Raw genomic sequence first — 23,169 nt, forward strand, 5'->3', positions numbered from 1 at the left:
TTAATTTAATTTAATTTAATTGGCTGCCTTCAAGTCTTTCTGAAGCTTTCTCAGAGTGGTCCTTGGCCCTTGGAATGGACTATCCTTCTGACTCCCTGGTCAGAAATATTATTGGAGATCCTATGCATGGCGGTTGATGATGCAGTGATGTTCCTTCCACTTGCAGATAATGGCTCCCATGCTGCTTACTAGAAGATTCTGAAGTTTTGAAATGCATCTGTAACCAGTTTCATTGATATGTTTTGCAACAATAAGGTTGCAAAGGTCTTGGGGAGCTTTTTGCTTTTATCCATCATGAAATGTTTCTTGTGTGACACCTTGGTAATGAAAAACCTTTTATAGCCCATCAATATGTAGGCTACTAACCAAGCTTATATTAATTTGCACAGATAGAAAGGATAACTACTCTCTAACTACTTACAGATTCCAGCTCGTTCCTTCCCTTTCCTTGCCTTAGTGCTTTTTCTTATCGTGTTCAATACTTTTTTCCCTGTGTTATTCCACTTCATTACACATGACTCTTCTTATGGAGTTGTTTGGATTTTTATGTGTGGATTACCTGAGTTATTACTAATGCCTGGTGAAAATGTTGTGCCCCCGTGTATTCCACTTTTCAAGGGCCCTCTCCTCCATTGGGGCCCTATACTTCCCATTTTCCCCAGTCTGGCCCCTTTAATGTGCTGAACCTTCTGCTTGTTTCCAAATCTAAAAAAACTCTGCAACTCAACATTGGCCTGCCTGCCTCAGCTGCCTGTGAGAGGCATTTCAGTTGTGCTGGATTACTGTTCACTGCAAAGCGAACAAAGATGAGTGCAGCTAACTTTGAAAATCAACTACTGCTCAAACTTAAAGGAGAACTCTTTCACATTTTTTTTCACATAGATCTCCATTTCTCAACGTCACTGAGTACTGTCGGTATGAACAAAACTTGATTTTACCTAGCTCGAGTTGCTCCAGCTACAGCGCTACATACTGGGAGTATGAACATTGCTGCCTTAGCTGCTGGCTGCAGCAACTCGAGCTAGGACCAAAGTCCTTTTAGGCAAGTCCCTCCACTCGGCAGGCCATATTGCAACGCTTTTTGGGCACTTATCGTGCATCTATTTCAGCAGAAATGCGTGTGCGTGGAAGCTTCACGACACCAATCTTGCTCCAGCGGCAAGATCACAACAGATGACATGATTGGTTCAATGTATTTTTACAACACACCACATGATTGGCTCAATGTATTCACATGTCGACGTTTTGCCGTGGAAGGGTTGTGATATGTGTAGACAACTGCCATATTGGCGTTACAAACTAACCCCATGCATTACTATGGAGGATTTTTTGAGTGCTATATCTCCTCATTAGAAAGTCTCTGGTAAAACTGGTTGTTCTGGTACCCCCCTCAAAAAAAAAAAAAAAAGTAACTAAGTAACTTTTACTTAAAGTACATTTTAAATGAACTGCTTTTTTACTTTTACTTGAGTTAGTGTTAATTTCAGATCAGACGAGACTAAAATGTTTTGCATGAAATAAAAACTAAGATAAAATCTCTTCATTTTCGCCTAAAAAATGAGAAGCCAGAATAGCTGTTACGCTTTTCAATGCTTTTTATTCAATGAGTTCATGGTTCATGCGCAGCAACTTTCCTGTAGGCTAGTCTACGTGCTGTTGCTGCAACTAGACATTCTCTGCTGCAACCCTGTACGAAACTACATGGAACAATGCTACATACCCAGAAGTTGAAGCTTCTCTCATACATATACAAATTGACATCCCCCAGAATGTCCATACGAAAATTGAATTTACATACAAGTTGGTTCAATATTGCAAACAACTCATCTATATTATATTTTACCACGCCTGCTCGTGGACCACTTGGGATAGCTTATGGACCACCAGTGCTCCCTGACCACACTTTGTGAAACACTGGTCTACGAAGATCATGACAGTGGTCCAGTCAAATCTTTTACTGTCTATGGTCAATCCCAGCCGAGCTATAACTGTAGCTCGACTTACCTGTGCATGTAAACATACTGACTGAATGAAATAATTTGTTATAAAAAAAGACTAAGATAGCTTTAGTTTTCTTTTGACTAAAACAAGACTAAAATGACGAGACTTTTAGTTGACTAAAACTTGACTAACAAAAATGATATTTGAATGACTAAATATGACAAAGATTCAATCAAAGTATTGGTACTTTTACTTGAGTACAATATTTTCATATTTTTCCACTTTTTCTGGTCTGTGTCTTGTCATTTGTGTTGCCTCATTAACTTTTTTCTTAGGCCTGTGTGATGAAAAAAAAAAGGCCTGTGTGATGAAAACCTGAAAGATTTCGGTGATAAGAGGATGGAACAACAGGATGGGATTAAGCCATCTGATTCTGCAATACAGGCTCTGAAAGACTTCTGACCCTACGAGGCTTAATTAAAACAGATTAAAAATCAAATTAATAAAGATTTAAAAAGGCTGTGGATCATCAACTAAAAATCATCTAGGCCTAATCAACAAATCAAATATCAACTGAAAATAGGTTGTTCATATAGATTTTAAAGGTATTTTAAATTTACCCTGTTTCTTATTTTTCACAATTGTGGAAGTAAAAATATATCATGGATAGTTGGGATTCACCTTTAATAAATGACGACACACAAATATTTCTCTGTTCAGCAACACCTAAAATAGCTCTGGCTCTGATCTGTTGTATTCCTGTCTCCTGGTTTGGCCCTGGTCTGGTCTTGATCTGACAGTCACAGTATAGTTAACACCTTCACAGGCAACTGTGTGGCTTAAAATTCCCATGGTCTGTAGTTCTCTGATAGTTGATGGCACTATGATGCAAGATAGGCCTATGCTTGTAACTTAAGATGCACAAAATATTGTTTCAATCTGATTACTCACGACAATCAAAAAATAAGGTTTTATTATAATACTCATATTGTTAGGTTTGTTGGAACTGTAGCAAAGTTCTCTTACATCACAGAGTAAGAGAGAAATATAAATAGCCTACCTCTAATGCACAGTGTATAGCAGCCTATTAGTCTTGGAGTTTGCTGAATACCTAGACATTTTATATATGTGATCTCTGCCCCACTCAATATGTGGTGTAGGTGGTAATGGCATGTTTATAGTAACATAAAATTAAATATAAGAAAGTGCTCTGAACCACTAAAAATACCAACTGCACTTTAAGCTCCATCACAATTCTGTATCGTTCCATAGTGGAAATGCATGTTCCGAATGGGCTCACTTGTTGTCTTGGTGTATAGGCAGAGACTGATCTGGAATAAACCACTAAGGATCAGGATGCAATATTTTGACCAATAGGCCGAGTAGAAACCTCGCAGGACCCGTTAGATGTAGATGTCTGGTTGAGATTTGTGGCCTTTGTTCCATGCAAGCACATGTTCCGGGACCTGGCATCCTAAGGGATTGTGGTCAAGGGCTCAAGTCAAGCCGTGCCTCATTTCAACCCGTGAACACTTCATGTCATTGTGATCGGTGCGATCTGTCACTGCTATAAAGTCCTCCAAGAAAGAGCAACATGTTTCAGCACTTCAGAACTAACTAGTTCTGTTTGTTTGCCTTTCCTCTTGATAAGATATCAGTGAGGCGCCTTTGCACATGTGAATGATGACAAATGATGCTAATATGGGATCATAATGACTGTGTCATATCCAATCTGATCATTCCTCTGTGTGTGGCAAGTTAGACACCACATGGTCCATATTTAATGGCAGAAAAGGACTCTGCACTAGAGGGCATCTTTTAGTTGAGGTTGTGTACAAGGTCAATTGGAATAGCGGGAAATTAGAAGCAATCAGGGTTTATGAATGTAACTCGTATTGGTAAGTGGGACCATTTGGCCAAATTACGCTAAAGTGCACATTCCTGAACTTTCATTGCTCTATGATATGAAACAGTGATGACCATTAAATATGCTGAGCCTATAACAAACTTTTGGTAAGTGTGATCCACCGGACTATTTTTGAGTTGCATTGACCTTACTGTGTGAGAATTTGCAGATTGTTATTTTCAGTTATTTGCAGGAATTCCTGATTGAAGACCCGCCAGTCTTCTCCTGTCAGTTCTCCAGATCTCTGTCTTTCTTTTTCTTCGTCTACATCTCCCTATTATTCACACTCTTTGACCCAAACAAACCATCACAGCACTACACTACATTTGCACTGCACTACACTGATTCATTTAGATTAATTTGTTTTGTTAAAGTGGTTTGTTTGAACACCAGGGTTTCACAACCAGAAACGATATTGAGAAAGCCTCACAACTTCACTAATTTGGATATTTATATTCACATATCTTATGGATTTACACCCACATACATGTTCTAGTTTTAATTGCCACTAAGTTCTTACAGGAAAAACCTGAATGCTTTGGGTGGACATTTTTCATCAGCTGTACCATGATATGCCGGCTGAGCAAAAATTTGGTTGACTTCTCCTTAGATAGTGTTACATCAGTTTCAGCTGCAAGCCCATTTGATACAGTATCTTGTGGTTAATACTGCACACTCACTGTTGGGCTAGTTAATTAGAGGTTAACCACAGAAGATTTTTGCCTGGGCAAATCTTAAGCTTGTTGATGTCAGTTTATCTGTGTATGTGTGTGTGTCTGTGTGTTAATGTGCATGTGTGTAAGTTGTGTTTTAAAATGTATGGACTTACTTGGACCATACAGAATGATTATATTGCCATGCTGGATTCATGGAACATTCATGAAGATTGTGCTCAGGCTTCCTCGTGAATAGTTGCGTATCATTTTGCACTTTATCACCCCAAAACCTCCCCAGATGAAGAAACCACAAGCTTCAGGGTATTGATTATTGTGGAAACCACTGTTTTTTTTCTGGTGAAGTTAGCAGAATGGGAGAAATGCTGCATAAGAATGTCGTGGATTTAGTCAATTGCTGGCTTTTGAGGTCATATTGTCCAAGTTGTCCCAGGCTTGGCAAAGCTTTGCTGCACACCCTTTTTACAACCTTTATCAGAGCAGAGTTGTGACTGTGTGAAAAGAGTTGCAGATACATTTCACCCTGGGTTCAGGCCAACATCATTTGCAAAGATAAGAGTTATTACTTTCACAATTAATGTATAAGCTTATAATTTCACATGGTGTTCAATCGTTATATGAACTTGTTGGGAAAATATAGACCTTTAAATAATAGGTTACAACCTCTCTAATATGTTTGACCTTAACTTGTGAGACATTGGCAGACCGAAATCATTAGGCATTGTCCTGTCTCAGTTTTACACGCTATCCTCGTCAAGCGTAAACTCACAGAACAAGCTGGAGTCAGGTCATAGGTTTCAAAATAAGTTTCAGCTATAAAGATTTACTTTAATAGACTGTCCTCGCTATAATTTCCTCTGAGTGGCTTTTACTTAACCCATTTCTTCATATCACAGTATTAGATATATACATTGATATATTTTACAACTTCATTAACAACATAATTTCACAGTGGTGTCATTTCATAGTACAACTTCTCTGACAATAAGCAAATTTGATATCTTTCACCCTGTCTATAAATCATAATAACACTGGTGTAATAGGTGTAGCAGCTTCTAAAAAATGTTAATGAAATTAGACAATGTATTGTGTAGATGCTTTGTCTAAATTCTTTCTAAACACTTGGAAGACACACTCAACTGTGTAATCCTAGGAAAGCTGAGTGAGGAAAGGGCATTTCCTGGGGTCCAGGGCACAAGAGGGTGAAATTTCTTGTTTTTTTAAACACCTCTTTAGGGAACATAGGGAAAAGATTATCTCGGGTGCAACCTCAACTCTCCCTCAGCTTCCAACTTCCTGGGCAGCCTCTCCTCCTCTTCCTACCGAGGCATGTGGAGTAAATGTGAGGTATTTTGGTGGAAAACATCCCCCCAGTTCTCTGGACTGTGACCAAGCTCTCCCTAGCCTTGAGATCAGGCCCTTAAGCAGCGCTGGATTTGGGCTGGAATGCCAGCGATGAGGGTAATTGTCCTACGCTGGGACCAGTAGCCTCTCGGTCAGCACATGGTGTGCCGTCTGGATCGCGGCTGCGCGACCCTTAAACGGTGCGTAATGTGTATCTCGACTTGACACGAATCCCAAGCAACCTCTTCCAGCCCTGAGATTGTGGTTGAATGTTCTCGTCTCCATGGGTGTGGATTAACAAGGGTTGCCACATGTTCCATTGCTGCACAAGCATGTGACTTAAAGTGCTTGTGAATTCAGTCACTTTGGCTACTACTTATTTGTTTCTCTCTACAGAGTTCGATATTGGCAGCCATTATCAGTTATGATGAAGGGACTTGAGCTGTATGTGTTACTGTAGTGGTCCTTTCCAATATGGTGATCTTAGATGATAACACTGAGCCTCGTTTTCCATGGTCATTTGTCTTAGAGTTTGTTTCCTCTCTTTCTCTCTCTCCCAAAAGTAGTTAGGCAACTATGATGGTCTCATTTTGTGTGCCCACTTTGTCTGATTTGTCATTGGAATTTTGTCTGTACCTGGCACACTCAAATACAAACTCATAACTGTGGTTTTGCAAATTGCCCCCCCATTACGATCTGTCTCCAAGCATTGTGTTAGTGAATGCTGACTGGGTGAAGTTTGTTCAATCTTTTTGCCGACATCTCTGTCTCTTCGCCTGGATGTTTGCTGATTGGTGGAGCCTGGAAAACCGTGGCTTTTGAAACAGCCCTGCCCCACCCAACTCCCTCCGATAATCCTTGTGAAAACTGATCTGGGACTATAGGTTGTAGGATCAATAGGCAAAATACCCATATTACATTACATTTACATTACATTACATTTGGCTGACGCTTTTAACCAAAGCGACTAACAACATGGTAAACAACAGTTTCAAAAAACATTAGTGGTTTTTTAGCAGTTACTTGTCAGTTTAAAGCGGCTGGTGAGTGCTAGGATCAGTAAGACTTGTTGTAAGTGTTGCTATGAGAGTAGATGTTCTCTAAAGAGCTGGGTCTTCAGGGAGTTTTTGAAAGTGGAAAAGGATGTCCCCCACTGGCAGTGTGTTCCACCAACCAGGAACAACAGATGAGAAAAAGTTTGGATTGGCTTGAGCCGTGCCGGTCTGTCTGTATGAGGGCATTCAAGTAGGTGGGAGCAGAACCGAGACTACTTTGTAGTTAGTTGAATTTGATCACTGGTACTGGCTGGATGAGCAGTGTGCCCTTTTGTTCAATCTGGATCATCTGAAGTGGTTTCACTGTGCAGGCTGGGAGACCTGTCAGGAGGGCATCTGTCTCTTTGCCTGGATGTTTTGAGTCAAGTAAGTCCTGATTTTCCATTATGTTGTAGAGTCTTGAAACCTGATCTGAGAAGTTTAGTTGGTTGTCGAGAACAACTCCTAGATTTCTTGGTCCTGGTTTGAAACAGACCAAATTTGATGTTGATGTCTGCTGGGATGACCAGCAGTTCAGTCTTTGAGAGGTTCAACCTTCATCCATGTAGCCTGAAAAATCCCTGGAAACCAGGGGGTCGTCAGGTGGAAAGGACAGATAGAGCTGTGTGTCGTCTGCATGAGTGGTATGAGAAGCTGGGACTAATCTGTCCCAGGTTGTAGGATCAGCCCTGGGGGACCCCTGTGGTGAGGCTATGAGGTTAAAAACCAGGAGAGAGCAGAACCGGAGATATCCATGATTAACCGTGTCCAAAGGCAACCGATAAGTCAAGCAGAATGAGTACTGATGACACCAATTGTTACAGACAGCAGATTCCCCAGACTAATCAGCTGTGAAAGGAAGTCAGAGATATTACACAATTCCCAATAATGCCTACACCAAGACCTCCCACAGTGAGAATAGAGAAGTTCTCTATTCTCAAGTTCTATCTCTGAAGTGACCTTTATATAGAATAAGCCTTAGCCTGTACTTACAGTATGAGCTTCATTGTCCATTACAGACTGACTCTGGAAAACAAAGCCCCTCACTATAATGCTGTTCTGCAATATATAAGGATTTGCAGGACTAAAGGTGAAGAAAACAGACACAGTGTGTTGATAATGCTGCGGCAAGATAGTCATTATGTAATCTCTGTGGCCAGGCCCGGCAATGAATATTGTGCTCAGCTCTTCTCTTTTTTAATGTCTCCAGAATTCAGACGCTGTTATTATTGTTTGGGTTTCAGAAATGATTTTTTGTTTTGAAAAAGCTGAAGCATTGTCTATGCTGCTAAAATCTCTGGCAATGTTTTCAGGCTTTGAGCAGCACACACAATTTTGTGCTTCTCCTTTACTTGAGAAAGCCCAGGGAGTGATAAGTCCCTCTACATGAAAAATCTGTGTGGCCCCCTGAGTGTGTGTTCTAATATTAAAGCAGCACTGGCACACTTCCTGTGATTTAGGTTCTTTTAATGGTCCCTGTGCTGATGGACCCACCAAGGTGCCTTTCACAGTTGTGAAGTTAATTCACTCAGACCTCTGAACGCTGGAACTCATCTCGAGTTCTGCAGCACAAGGATCAGGATGGGAAGTGGGGGATTTTTCATAAAAAAGAAAAAAAAACATGACAGTGAAGAGAGAAGAAGGGAGAGAGAGAGAGACAGAGTGTGTGAGAGAGAGAGAGAGATTGTCAGGTTACTTAATTGTCCATGAAATATAATTTTCCTCTTTTCCTCTAGACAATTAACCTGCAGACTCTCATATGAGGCCTGACGTTGATTTACACAGGATGTCTATGGAGCATGATTATGTACAGTCCCTGTGTGCACAGTCTGACCTGAGCTTCACTTTTTCTTGTCACTATAGGTAAGTGTAATGGATGAAATGAAGGCTCTTTGGATGAGATTTCCAACATGAGTGAGGAAACAGTGATTGGGGATATATACTGGCTTTCCTGGTCGAAAAGGAGAAAAAAGAACATTCTCCTCTCAACTTACATGAATGGATTTGTGTAATGCTTCCTCGGGTTCTTTGTACATCTAAATGTCTGTAGGACACCACAGTAGCAACTGGCTGTGTTTATCCTTCTCATAAAAAATACAGTCAATTGTAAAAAGCATGGCGTAAACAGCAACCAAGACAGTCTACATTTAGACTGCAATGTTGTGCAGTGTATACAGGCTCTCAGAGTGTGTCAGGGACCACTAAGAACAACTTCATCACACCAGTTCAACTGCCAAATAAGACTCTGGGTGCACAGTTGATATGGTTATCAAGACCACTGAATTGATAAACACATGCAGGGTGTATGCATTATTCAGTGACATTCCATCAGTTTGATATTGTGAATTGCTTTAATAATGTTCCAATATCCTCTTTTCCTTCTGTCTTCAGTATGTTCACTTTGTAATGCCATAACTTACAAGCATATGCAGCATACGTTTGTGATAGTGCTTAAACAATGTCTGTAAATACTTTTCAGTGCAAACATAGTGCTTAAGACAACATTTATTTGAATATCTGTATCTATCTTAGCGATATAAATTAACATTAACAAACACCTTACAGAAATAATGAATTAACAAAGCATAGATTTATTCTACTCAGAGACAGAGCACATCATGAATATTCATGGATTAATTGACATGCATCAGGTTAGTAGATGATTTGCTGATACACACTTAGTATCTAGTATCTCTCAGGTACTAGTACTTAGTATCTTCTCAGGTTACTCAATGCCTGTGTATATGAAAGTCACAGTATTATTAAAGGTGATCTAAGCGATGTTGGGTAACAACATCACTTCTGTTGACGTTTAAACTAGGGCTGTCAAAATAACTGATTAATTTCGATTAATTAATTTGAGAAAAAATAACTGATTAAAAAAATTAGTGCAGATTAATCGATTCCGTATGACTTTTGACCCCGAGCCTTTCTAGTCAGTAAAAATTAGACTGTAAAATGAAGAAGAGAGAAGAAAACGTGCTGCCTGGATCATTGATTGGAACATTTACTTTTAAAAAATGGCCTGATGGTGTTGATAAAAAATAAAGTGTTGAAAATAAAGTCCTCTGCAATGTCTGCAGCAAGGAATTTGCATATCACCGGAGTTCATCAACTCTATAGTCGCACATCAATGCAAAGAAATAAGTGTTGATATTGAGGGGAGTGTTAATTAATTTTCATTGTGTCCCCTAGGTTATATCTGTGGCCTGAAATGCCTTGTATGTGAAAAATGTCTTGTATGTGTCTTCCCGAAGCACATTTGAATTTATTTCCTCAGCATATTAGGTCATATCATAGATTATTATGGCAATTATTTGAACAGTGAAAATAATAATACAAGAGTTTTTGAACTTTAATGTCACTAATGCTGATTATTCCATGATTCATTTGAATTTAAATATTTAAAATACCTTCACAGCAAAAATTATATATGCGATTAATTTAGATTAATTAATCACAGAGTATGTAATTAATTAGATTAATTTTTTTAATCGATTGACAGCCCTAGTTTAAACAAAACAGAGAGCTTACTTGCCCCTCCCTCCCGTGCAACTGAAAATCTCCTGAACTCCCCATCTCGTCAGTGATTGGCTGGAACAGTTTGTTATGTTTCATGGTCCAGGCTGAACCAGGCTGTTTTTGTTGCCGATTTTGGAGCCTGAGCTGTCCACAGACACTGCATTTTTTAAACAGTGTCAGACAGCAGATGTTTGCTGTATGTGACAAAAAATGTTTTAGCTTAGAAAAAGTAAGATTGCTTAGATCACCTTTAATAAGGATTGCTGCACAGTCCAGGAAGAGAGTGTAGTGGCCATTAGGAGCTGTTTTCAGTTGAGCTGAAAGTCAGTCACTGCTGACAGTCATTGAATTTGTTGAAAAAAAGATCTGTTACATCATGAAAGCGCACACAGGCTACTTTCATCATATGAAAACACAAAGTCTGTCATCTTTATGTATATACGGCATATTTACATATACTATGTGTTATATTAATAAAGGTTATGAGACATCTCTCTTGTAGTTGAGCAAGCGTGTCACGGACACAAATAGCCACAAATGAAGAATGATTGGCATTTGTCTTATGTGTAAGGCAATCTCTCGGTCATCTTGGAGAATTTCAGTTGCTCATATTCAGATCTTTTATTGAAGTCTTAGCGATGATGTGTCTTGTGCCTTGTAGAGTGCACATGTTGAGAGGATGGTTGTAATAAACATGTTGGCATTAGCCAGTCTTTTACTTAAATTGGATGATTTTCTCATTTCCATGAAAGCAAGCGATTCGGTCTGTAGTGGGTCTTATACTTTGATCATTTGCCTTGGATGACTTCGTCTGGGATGACTTGGATTGCTTTTCATGCCTTTCCATGCTTCCATGTGCTATGGGTAGTTTGTCCTCTGAAACTCATAAATCCCTAGCAGGGTGTCCACAATTTCAACTAACGCAGCTGGATTTCCCAGAAAATGTTCCTTCATGTCTCTGTATTAAGCCTATGTCATAACTACACATCAGTTTATGGCAGGGGATTGGAATGCAGTCTTTCATGGTATCCGATATAGGATTGCCCAGGCTTACAGAGGTCTATCCTGGGCCCTGTTCTCTTGGTGTCCGGCCTGTAGATGTCTGGGACCTACAAAATAAGAAGGGCAAATGGTTTCTCTTATCATTTATTTTTCTAAACCACATTTTGTCATTGCAACTATAGCTACAACATTCATCTACCTTTGAGATACAATATGTACTGAAGACTTCCTATAAAAAAAGTGTTTTTTCCTACAGTATGAAGGCTATCACCACTTATAAATGAATCATATGGACTGATATGTTCATTTGCATGTCATCATTATTGGTATATGCCATGGAAGATTCAAAAAGAGCTTATTATAGAGGAATTCAGCAAGAAATCATAGTACCTTAGACAGAAGCCTGCACACTGCTGATCCCATTGGTCTGCGCACACACACCGCTGCAATTCCTCCCTTCTCATGCAAGAACCCAAACATCTACTGGAGCGTTTAATTCGCTGGGATCCCCGGTAGTTGGACATACCATAGGGCACTGTGCGCCTGTCAAGATCAAACACCAAACATAAGCATACAGCATCAGTTAATGTCATGCAAAGCAAATGACAATGCACTAGACTTAGTATATCTATACACCTACAGTAACACATGCTAGTGTGCATTACTTCCTTTTTGAGAATTAAATTACATCTCACATACTGCATGAAAAAGTAATTCAATAAAAAGTCAAAGTACATACATGTACTTATCCAGGTTACACAATGAAACAATGTCTTCTACTATTTAAGCCAATATTAAAACCAAGACCATCTCCATCAAAACTGTCTGGCATGAATGTTGCTAATATTTGCCGCCCTTGCCATGCACTTTTGCCATAAAACCTTCAGAGGAGTCTATATTTCCCCTCATCAAACAGCCAGATGGTTTGAAGAAATCAGTTTAAATTAGAACCATGTACAGTAAGGGCATATTTCTGTTTCTGCGGAATACAAAACATTTTGTCTTCTGACATAAACATAAAATCCCCTTTCAAAGCTTGGGAGAGGTTAATTGTCACCACCTATTTATTTGAATACGTTTTGATTTGCTTTGAAAATTAAAAAATGCACAATATTGTCCAAAGACCACATTGTGTCTGCAAACAATAGTTTTAGTCCATGGTCAGACAATATTCACACAAGCCTTGAATAGGGAACTTCATGACAGACGACACCTCACGTATTTAGAGTTGCTTACGCTCAACATTGACTGGCCTCTTATATTTAACTTGACATCTTTGACAGTAATCTGTTTCATTATAGCCCAATATTCTACTTCAATAAATAATAAATAATAATAAATAAACCAAAACTGAAATAATAAACATGTGTGGACGGACGGAGCAACGCGTGTGTGGTTATATTGACCACATGTTGGTAATATTTATCGCGGTCAGCTAGAGCTGTTGCTTGTTTTCTGGCACAGAGTAGAGCAGGGGTATATTAATGATCTGGAGGCCTGTTCACCCGGTCCCACCAACACTTACACACATCTTGATCTATTGTCCTTCCCAGTGAGCGTGCACAAACTGCCTGTGCATTTAGCCTTTAGATGCTTTGCAGATGCAATATGTTCTCTCTCTATACTTTAGCTGTTTTCTTTCTGTCTTTTTTGCAGTGCATGGTGGGCACACTGAATGAGACAGAAAAAAATGTGGTCCACTTCCTTTCTTGAAACCTTGCTCATTTTTTTCTTTTTTCTTGGACAATAATAACAGTAAAAGAAACTAAAGTGGGTTGAAGTGAGACCTGACTGGGCAGCGAATGTGCAGACCCCGGGAGATAAAATGTGCTGGGCACCTCCAGAGACAAGACAAGTGGGGCCTTGGCATGGATATAAAAGGTAGGGAAGGAATGTTTTCATTGCACCTTGCCAGGATGCCTTGGGAGTGTATACGAGTCTGTACAACAAAGGCTTCAAGAAAATGGTGAACGCAGCCAGATCGGAGAAGCCCAGTGATATTATGAGGGTAAAACCACATGTTGGACCACGCACATCTGGACATTGATAAGTAGAGCTCTCGGGATGCTGCTTAGATAGGGTACTAAGACATCATTTGATTTTAATACTTGATATGGTGGTACAAATGTTTCTAAAAAATCATCTTAGCTTGCTGGGGTGTTCACCACAGTCTAAAAAGCCTTAGTGGTTGTGGTAGTATTAAGTGTAAAAACAAAACTTTCCAACACAGATTTTCAAAGTGATGCAGTCAAGGATTCCAGATGTTATTGGAAGATACCTGTCATATGTAGAGAAATACACACCCATCATTATGGCTAACCCCGGTGCGTGGAATATTTAACCCAGCAATGGCGGCAGGGTCCTCCAACACATGCAGAGGATGAAATGCACCGGCTCTGAACTCATCAAAGCCTACTTGCAAAAAACAAACTGCAGCATGACCGTCTGGGCTCAATGACTACTCTGCACTCTTTCACTTACTCATCACATACTATCCCTTTCTTTTTCTCCATCTCCCTCTCTCTTTCCACATTTCCACAATTCTCTTTCTCTCTTGCCTCCTCCCCTGTGTTTCCCTTTATTTTGGCTATATCTATCACTCTCTCTCTCTTTCCACATTGTTCTCTCTTCTCTTTTTCTTTCTCTTTATTTTTCTGTTGTTCTTTTTCTCTCTCCCCTTTCTCTCTTCCTCTTTAATGCTTTCTCTTTCTCTGTCTGTCTGTCTGTCTCATCTGTTAGGACTTACAGAGCTTCAGATTCTAATGAAAAAGTTCTTTCTGATCCGTGTCCACTCTATCCAAACAGCTTTAAGCTCATACAAATGGAATTTATGTTTGCGGCATCCATTTTCCATTCAGCTGAGGGATGTCATGTAAACCAGTCTGTCGTGACCACAGAGTCCTGACACAAACGCCACACACACATCAAGCGTCACACACAACAAACACACAAACCCATAATCAAGAGTCTGTTAACGGACAAACCGTCCATGAGAAGATAGTAGCATACTTCATAATAAATTCCCCTTTATTGACTAAATATATACCTCTCTTCGTAGAATTGTGTCCACAGCTGTGTATATCTGAAAGTAACTCTACAAAGACACAAGAATTAAATAAAGAGGACATCTAAATGATGAGATTAAGAACCCCTTAGTTAATTGAACAATTACAAAATGTGGAATGTCTTAATTCAGCACATCAGGACCATGGACAGAGGTTATTTCCTCAGAAACTACAAATGTAAACATCCCTCACTAATCATTCAGACATAAACTGTGTAATTGATACATCTGTTGCTAATAGGCGTTATGAAAGTAAAAAAAAAGAAAAACATGTTATGAAAGACAGTTATGAAAGACAAAATCATTTCAAACCATGTCAAATTACATTGAGACTCTTTTTACTGCCCAGGGCTGCACACATAATTCCAAATACACACAAATTAACAACAGAGCCTTTAAACAAAAAAGTATGCTTATGTTTCCAAACCCACCTCTTGACATTGAGGGAACTTTAAAAACCATGGACAATTTCTGGATTGTGAGTATAATGACAAGTGCTTCTGGTTAAAGCCAAAAGTCATTGAAATTATTAAGTATTTGTTACATAGTATATTGAATTTGCCAAGCTCTGGGGGAATTAATCAGATGTCATAAATCTTTTCGCAGAATATTTTGCCTTTCAACTGTCACAGATTCCTATCCCCCACTGGTCTTGTTATGAAATGTGCTTTTTTTCACCACAAACATGGCAATGTTCACCATAGTGAAGTATTTTCAACTGCACCTGACTACTACTTGACGTGGACTTGACTACCCTTGTCAACATATCAATAACTTTATAATTTAGAAAAAAACAAACAAACCATATCATAACATTTATATGTGTAAATAGAGAGTTGGAAGTGGCAGTCCTCTAAGGTAAATAAGATATGAGAAATGTCACTAGTATGGAGACATCTTAATGCATTTGAAGAAAGATACTGTCTAACTCCGAGAGGGAATTAGGCCAATTTAGTTTATTTAACAAGAGTTGGCAAAATGACATCACCAAGTTTTACAACCATTAACAAAATCAACTCTCAAAAGGTGAGGCAGAGATGAGAGAGACATCTCTTCAAACAGAAAAGTACAAGGGTTATTCCATAAGATGAGCCGGTTGAATATAAAGTAAATTCTTCTCGAATTGTCTCTCTATCCACATACAACTCAACAGACCTGAAACTCACTCTCGACAACGAAGCGACTGTGAAACGTAACAATGAGACTGTCAATACCTTTTGAAGCAACAACACAACAACCACAACATCCCCTAAAAAGTATCCAACTTCAAACACTTTTATGTTTGCAGTGTTATATTTGCAGATGGACCACACCTGTCGTTGGCTACTATAAAACGCGGTGGGATGCCACATAATGCCACACTCACGGGGGTCATTCGCAACACGCCTCAGTAGGCTAGGTTAAATCCGAGAAAACACCTCTGGAATTCTCCCGGAAATCACACTGGTACAGAGAGCAACAATTACATTTTTTCCTTCACATTAGATATTCTTACTCTGGCGTATTTATCCAAATGATATCCAGATGGCAGTAGTAGACGCACTCCTTGTCCTTGTAGGAGTAACACGTACACCGCTTGATTCTTGCATGGGACGAGCCTCTCTGGTCCAGGTGAGCTGATCCTCCAGGGTGTTCTTGGAGTGGGGGAGAGTCTACCTTCGGGATCAACTGCATCTCTCCGAGATTTCTCCCTGCTCTTGATGCCTCTAATTATAGGCATAATGCATGAGGAAAATAAGACAAAACACTCAATACTGAAACGCTCAAACAATGGGTTAAAATTAAATGATTAAAACAAATGCTGAGACGTTCAACCAGAAAGGTCTGACAATACTGTTTCACAATTGTCCTTGAAAATGTCCAAATACAGACAGCGGTAATCGCACAAATGCATGCACATAGTAAGCTAGCCTAAAAGCCATTCAAAAACGGCCAACCGAATCTAACTATAACTGATAGAAAAATCAGCCCACCGCCAAACTTCCCCCAAAGACCCACAGTAGGAGTCAAGCTTACCCATCATTACAAGAAGACACGCGAAAAGCAAAATCCCAAGATCATTGCATATCCCGGCCATCACAGAAAATCCAAAGAAACGATTGTTCTCGGTAAATAATGTTGCCTATTCTTATTAACAATATGAATTTTAGAAGTTACAAGTATGCTATTCTTTTTTTCAATAAAATATCTCCAATATCGTAAGGATTGATCTCCATTTCGCTGACATGGTCTGAGTTGTCCGACATAAAATCCAGTGAAAAAACATTTCATTCGTATTGCTATTTAGCGCCTTTATTTCAAGCCTAATGACTGACGCTTGACTTGGAGCTCCAGCAGTGAAGTTGTCATCTCTGTCTTTGCAGAGAGACTAAGTATGGAGTTTTATGAGGCTCAGTAATGTAGCCTACTTCCCGTAGATCTCAGCGTGCATGGCGCACACACTTAGCATAGTAGTGTCCATGGCTACCCTATATCCATCCCTAACATTCACGCCCTGAAGGAGGTTCTTGCACACATTGTTTTCAAAACACTCCATGCATCCCTTGATCACTGTAATCCATATTCACATAGTAAAAAAGCCTAACACGGTGTTAAATGAAACATGTAGTTTTCTAGTCTCCTCTCTGAAAGGACCAGCATGAGATTTAAGAGTAAACTCTCTGTTCCAATCTTCAGACTTGCTACAGATGCTGTGCAGATGCTGGAGTTAGTTGGATAACTTAAAGACAGTGGCAAACAGCCAAGTAGTTGATCTTTTCCAATACTTAAAGTCCTTGCTGGTCAGAAACTGCCTCAACAAATTTAATAGTGAAGAATGTTTATGTTGTGTATAGGCTATTTGTTTTCATACAGTGAGACAATAGCCTACATGTAATGTGTATCTGTTAAAGAACCTCACAACCTACATACAGTACGAAGTTATTAGATATACACCCCTAATTTTAAGCAAAATGTTGACTTTAGATTTATCTGAATTCAAAATGACAATTTGGAGACATACATTGCTGCTCATTATGCCAAATGCCATAATTTAGGTGAACCTGGTTTTGTCGGTTAAAGTTTTTTTTTTTTGCTGTTTCTTGTTTTCAAGGGGTAACTCAATAAGATTAGAGAGGGTGCCCGGTGATATCCCTTGGGCAATTCTCGATATTAAGCCTTTCTTGTCCAATGTGTTGAATATAAGGCGAGGCACCACAGGTAAATAGGGTAAAAAAATTAACAGATATCGCTTTGAAACTTTCCCAGTTGATTACTTACATTAATATGGAAAAATGTATTTCAAGTTATCTGTAATATAAAGTTTAAATATGCAAATTAAGCATAATCCAATTAAATATGTGCTGATTTGCATAAACTAAAAAAGACTAAATCGGAACATTGGATGAAGCCAGGTTCAAAATTACTTTTTCATTGTGTTGACATACTAGATGAAAAGTCTTTACACAGGGAATTTTAGATACCTCTTTTATTTCTTCCGTAAATCAGAAAGTACTGCCAATAGCCTTAAAAAATACATTTTGTCCATGTTTTTAGAAATAAAATGTCATATAAAAAGGCTAGGAATAATATATCAACAAACCCCTCTGTAGAAGCCTTCTAAATATAGTTAGGTATAAGACTGGAAAGTTTGGTGTATGTAGGTGCTTCTGAAGTGCAGATTTCATTCTCAGAGTGGGAGAGGAAACTAATCCATGGGTGCTACTTGCTAGCATCTCTCACTAGCACGTCTATGGTGTGGATGGAGGTTTACCAGAGACTTTCTAATGAAGAGTCACAGCACTCAAAAAATCCACCATAGAAATGCATGGGGTTAGTTTGTAATGCCAATATGGCAGTTGTCTACACATATCCCACCCCTTCCACGGCAAAAATGTCAACATGTGAATACATTGTGCCAATGATGTGGTGTGTTGTGAATACATTGAACAGGAAAAGGTTAATATACAAAATTGCCCAAGGGATATCACTGGGCACCCTCCTAAATCGTAAAGAGATAACCCTAGTCTACAAGATTCTGCAAAAAAAAAAAAAACGTTAACCGACAAAATCAGGTCTGACTCCATGGCTGCCGGACTGTATGTATCTTTTCAAAAAAATACATTCAGTGGGGACATACGTCACTCATGAGCGACTTTTCTTTCTCTCTGTGAAAGAACATTGTGGATGCCACAAGGGTCGATTTCCTGTGCCCACTGGGTCTATACCTGGAATCAAATGCTTTGGTAGCCTGGCGTAGCCAGACTCAAACTCTTCCCTCAAATTTTGTGGGCAAGTAAAGAGTAAAGGGCTGGCTTCCAGGCTAATGTATAGGCATTTCAATATATTCTCAATCTATTTATGGCCCCTCTGTCTCCTCTTCATTCAGCTTTCACAAGGTGCCAGCTTGGTAAAGGTGGTGTTGGGTGAGGCATAACTGTACTTGGCTATGCGTCATGAGGCCCCAAAGCGTGTGATTTCAAAGGATGACTTCCCATGGCATTGGCAACTCTCGCTCTCCTCCGCTGCTCCGGGGAGACAGAGGAATTCCTCATAAATTAGGACCATACACCACTCTTGCACTCCACTCATTTTTGTGGAGAGGGGGAGATCAGTGGAAAGCTGTTTGAATGAGCCTTTCACAGCGGAGGATTTCTTGAGTCATAAACCTGCTGTTGACTGGAAGTATTGACCAAACACCTTCAGTAAGCTGGATTTTATGATCTATTCCTAAATGAGGCTCACACTTTGAGTGTCCATAAAACAAACCTGTATCAAAGTACTCTTCTGTAAATAATATTGTCATATTTAGGGGTCCAAGCAAGGAAGTGTCTTTACTCTTCTTCTTCTTCCTCCTCTTCTTCATCTTCTTCTTCCTCCTCTTCTTCATCTTCTTCTTCCTCCTCTTCTTCATTGGTTCTGGTACATGCAAGTGAAGTTACACATTTTCACCTGTAGGGGGAACTATAATAAGCAAATGTACACATTTGAATCTAAAACATTTTACCACCATTTTTTAAGATTGAATGTGAAATGAAAACAACTCCTCCAATGTCAATGACAGGAAGGAATCCACTTTGAAGGCACTGCCCATAATGACTCTATGGCCAGTGTCTCCTGTGTAAAGGTCCAAGGTTGCTTAGCAGCTATATCAAGCTTCAACCTTGGACCTATAGCCTACTCAATCATCATCCTTTAGAAGCATGCAGAGGTGGAAAAAGTATGAAAATATTGTACTCAAGTAAAAGTACCAATACTTTGATTAAATATTACTCAAGTACAAGTTAAAATACCGATCTGAAACTGTACTCAAGTAAAAGTAAAAAGTAGTTCATTTAAAATGTACTTTTAGTAAAAGTTACTTAGTTACTTTTTTTTTTTTTTTTGGGGGTGGGGGTACCAGAACAACCAGTTTTACCAGAGACTTTCTAATGAGGAGATATAGCACTCAAAAAATCCTCCATAGTAATGCATGGGGTTAGTTTGTAACGCCAATATGGCAGTTGTCTACACATATCACAACCCTTCCACGGCAAAACGTCGACATGTGAATACATTGAGCCAATCATGTGGTGTGTTGTAAAATACATTGAGCCAATCATGTCATCTGTTGTGATCTTGCCGCTGGAGCAAGATTGGTGTCGTGAAGCCCACGCACACGCATTTCTGCTGAAATAGATGCACGATAAGTGCCCAAAAGCGTTGCAATATGGCCTGCCGAGTGGAGGGACTTGCCTAAAAGGACTTTGGTCCTAGCTCGAGTTGCTGCAGCCAGCAGCTAAGGCAGCAATGTTCATGCTCCCAGTATGTAGCGCTGTAGCTGGAGCAACTCGAGCTAGGTAAAATCGAGTTTTGTTCATACCGACAGTACTCAGTGACGTTGAGAAATGGAGATCTATGTGAAAAAATGTGAAAGAGTTCTCCTTTAAGTTTGAGCAGTAGTTGATTTTCAAAGTTAGTTGCACTCATCTTTGATCGCTTTGCAGTGAACAGTAATCCAGCACAACTGAAATGCCTCTCACAGGCAGCTGAGGCAGGCAGGCCAATGTTGAGTTGCAGAGTTTTTTTAGATTTGGAAACGAGCAGAAGGTTCAGCACATTAAAGGGCGTCAGACTGGGGAAAGTGGGAAGTATAGGGCCCCAATGGAGGAGAGGGCCTTTGAAAAGTTGAATACGGGGGGCACAACATTTTCACCAGGCATTAGTAATAACTCAGGTAATCCACACATAAAAAATCCAAACAACTCCATAAATAGTCATGTGTAATGAAGTGGAATAACACAGGGAAAAAGTATTGAACACGCTAAGAAAAAGCACTAAGGCAAGGAAAGGGAAGGAACGAGCTGGAATCTGTAAGTAGTTAGAGAGTAGTTATCCTTTCTATCTGTGCAAATTAATATAAGCTTGGTTAGTAGCCTACATATTGATGGGCTATAAAAAAGGTTTTTCATTACCAAGGTGTCACACATGAAACATTTCATGATGGATAAAAGCAAAAAGCTCCCCCAAGACCTTTGCAACCTTATTGTTGCAAAACATATCAATGAAACTGGTTACAGATGCATTTCAAAACGTCAGAATCTTCTAGTAAGCAGCATGGGAGCCATTATCTGCAAGTGGAAGGAACATCACTGCATCATCAACCGGCCATGCACAGGATCTCCTCGCAATATTTCTGACCAGGGAGTCAGAAGGATAGTCAATTCCAAGGGCCAAGGACCACTCTGAGAAAGCTCCAGAAAGACTTGAAGGCAGCCAATTAAATTAAATTAAATTAAACAGTTCTGGAAGTAACTAAAGATCAGGATTCACAAGAGGGACCCCTGGAATCTGTTTAGAACAATGGGCCAAAATCACACCTGATACTGCGACTAATAAGTTTTGTCATACAAGAAATGTCTTGAAGCTGTCATTACAAACAAAGGCTTTTCCACCAAGTATTGAAGAAATTTCAGTAGGCACGTTCAATACTTTTTTCCTGTGTCATTCCACTTTATTACACATAACTGTTATGTTTGGATTTTTTATATGTGTTAAAGGAACCGTATGTAAGAAATGTAATTCAATTAATCATAAAATGGCCTTGATTTGTCACTAGACATTAGGAAATCATGCTAATTTCAAATACTTATACCACTGACAACAGTAGTCCGGCCAGGATATCGTCATTTAAAAAAGTTAAGTTGCAGCCCTCAACTGATGTTGATGTTTATATATTTGTGTTTAAGCATCTGGGTTGCCAGCTCTGCTCTAGTTACCACATCTGCGGTGTACACCGCTCTACAGTATTTTGAAAGTGATTGTAGTACCAGTTTTGGCCAAAATCCTACATACGGTTCCTTTAATATAATGTGTGGTGAAAATTTTGAATAGACTCACTAACCCTAGGAAGTTCAGGCTAATTACTGAAAAAAAAATTAAGTGTTCAATACTTATTTCCACCATATATTTATTTTACCTGAATATTTTAACTTCCAAATTAAATGTCAAAATGACAGGACTGACTGGATTTTGTATACAAAACATAGTGAAAACTGTCTAAGGTCACTCTCACTCTCCCTTGCTAAAGAGCTAAATGGTTTAGTCCGCCTGCACCATAGTCTATCTTTTGTTTTTTTAGTTGAGCATTGCTGGTAGTGGACCGCTAATTGTTGTGCCGCTGGGTGCAATGTCTTTCTCCAAGAAAGCCAAGTCAGGTTACCAAAAACAAAGGCCGAAACAGGAAAAATAGACATTAAAATGAGGGGAAACAACTAATAAACTTCTTTCCAAATAAAGGTGAGCACAAACGTCACGAAAATCCCATGGTGTTTGCTTGAATAGGCTATCTCCGCAATCATTAGTGCTAAAACGAACTGAGACAACCCATTGAAATAGCGGAAAATACTGTACACTTTCATAGGTTAGGCTACACATGTAATCTGAGGCATCTCGTGATCCAGCTCCATCTCCATCACTTTCAGAAAGACAGTGAAATCCCATGGTGTTTGCTTGAATAGGCTATCTCCGCAATCATTAGTGCTAAAACGAACTGAGACAACCCATTGAAATAGCGGAAAATACTGTACACTTTCATAGGTTAGGCTACACATGTAATCTGAGGCATCTCGTGATCCCGCTCCATCTCCATCACTTTCAGAAAGACTGCATGGCGCCAGCTTGATTCATGTCCTGTTGTAGGGCGCGATTTTTTTCTCTCCCTTTCTGTTTTCTTTAGTCTTAACTTTTTTTTTTACTCAAGTAACGGATGGGATTTTTGATGTAGCGAAGTACAATACTTCACTCAAAATGTAATCAAGTAAAATTTAAAATACCAATTTTATAAACTACTTAAAAAATACAAAATACACAGAAAAACTACTCAATACAGTAACGTGAGTAAATGTATTTCCTTACTTTCCACCTCTGGAAGCATGCCAAAATATCTGAAATTTCATCCATAGCAACATGCACATTTCATTATATCAAGAACTGCTATAGCTATACTATAGCTATGGGCTATATAGCTTTTTCTTTTATTATTATTTTTATTATTATTATTTAAATGACACACAAAGTACACAGTGACAACAATTAACATACACATAGACATGACAAAGTTCACCTGTTCACAGAGCTACCTAAGCTTAACTAGCTGTATTGAGCTGCAACACGTACACAATTATTACAAGGAGCAGACATAGTAGTATCAACATTCATTGGCGA

At 39.2% G+C, this 23,169-nt stretch overlaps 1 protein-coding gene across 1 annotated transcript; it reads right to left on the reverse strand.

The window, feature by feature from the left end:
- Positions 1-10,580: 10,580 nt before the first annotated feature.
- Positions 10,581-16,181, reverse strand: edn3b (endothelin 3b). The gene is made up of 3 exons (XM_048241888.1): positions 15,983-16,181; positions 11,814-11,966; positions 10,581-11,530 (listed from the first exon to the last, which is right to left on the reverse strand). Exons 1-3 carry the CDS (start codon positions 16,159-16,161, stop codon positions 11,482-11,484), a joined length of 381 nt encoding a protein of 126 aa, XP_048097845.1. The 5' UTR covers positions 16,162-16,181; the 3' UTR covers positions 10,581-11,481.
- Positions 16,182-23,169: the final 6,988 nt, after the last annotated feature.

Source organism: Alosa alosa, chromosome 4 (genome assembly GCF_017589495.1).
Source record: "Alosa alosa isolate M-15738 ecotype Scorff River chromosome 4, AALO_Geno_1.1, whole genome shotgun sequence".
NCBI classification, from domain to species: Eukaryota; Metazoa; Chordata; class Actinopteri; order Clupeiformes; family Clupeidae; genus Alosa; species Alosa alosa.

Coding starts and splice junctions, on each gene's coding strand:
- edn3b (XM_048241888.1), bottom strand. CDS start 16,161: ATGCAGTTGATCCCGAAGGTAGACTCTCCCCCACTCCAAGAACACCCT. Junction 11,967..15,982: donor ATTTGGATAAATACGCCAGA/GTAAGAATATCT, acceptor TGATCTTGACAG/GCGCACAGTGCCCTATGGTA. Junction 11,531..11,813: donor TGTGCAGGCTTCTGTCTAAG/GTACTATGATTT, acceptor CTTATTTTGTAG/GTCCCAGACATCTACAGGCC.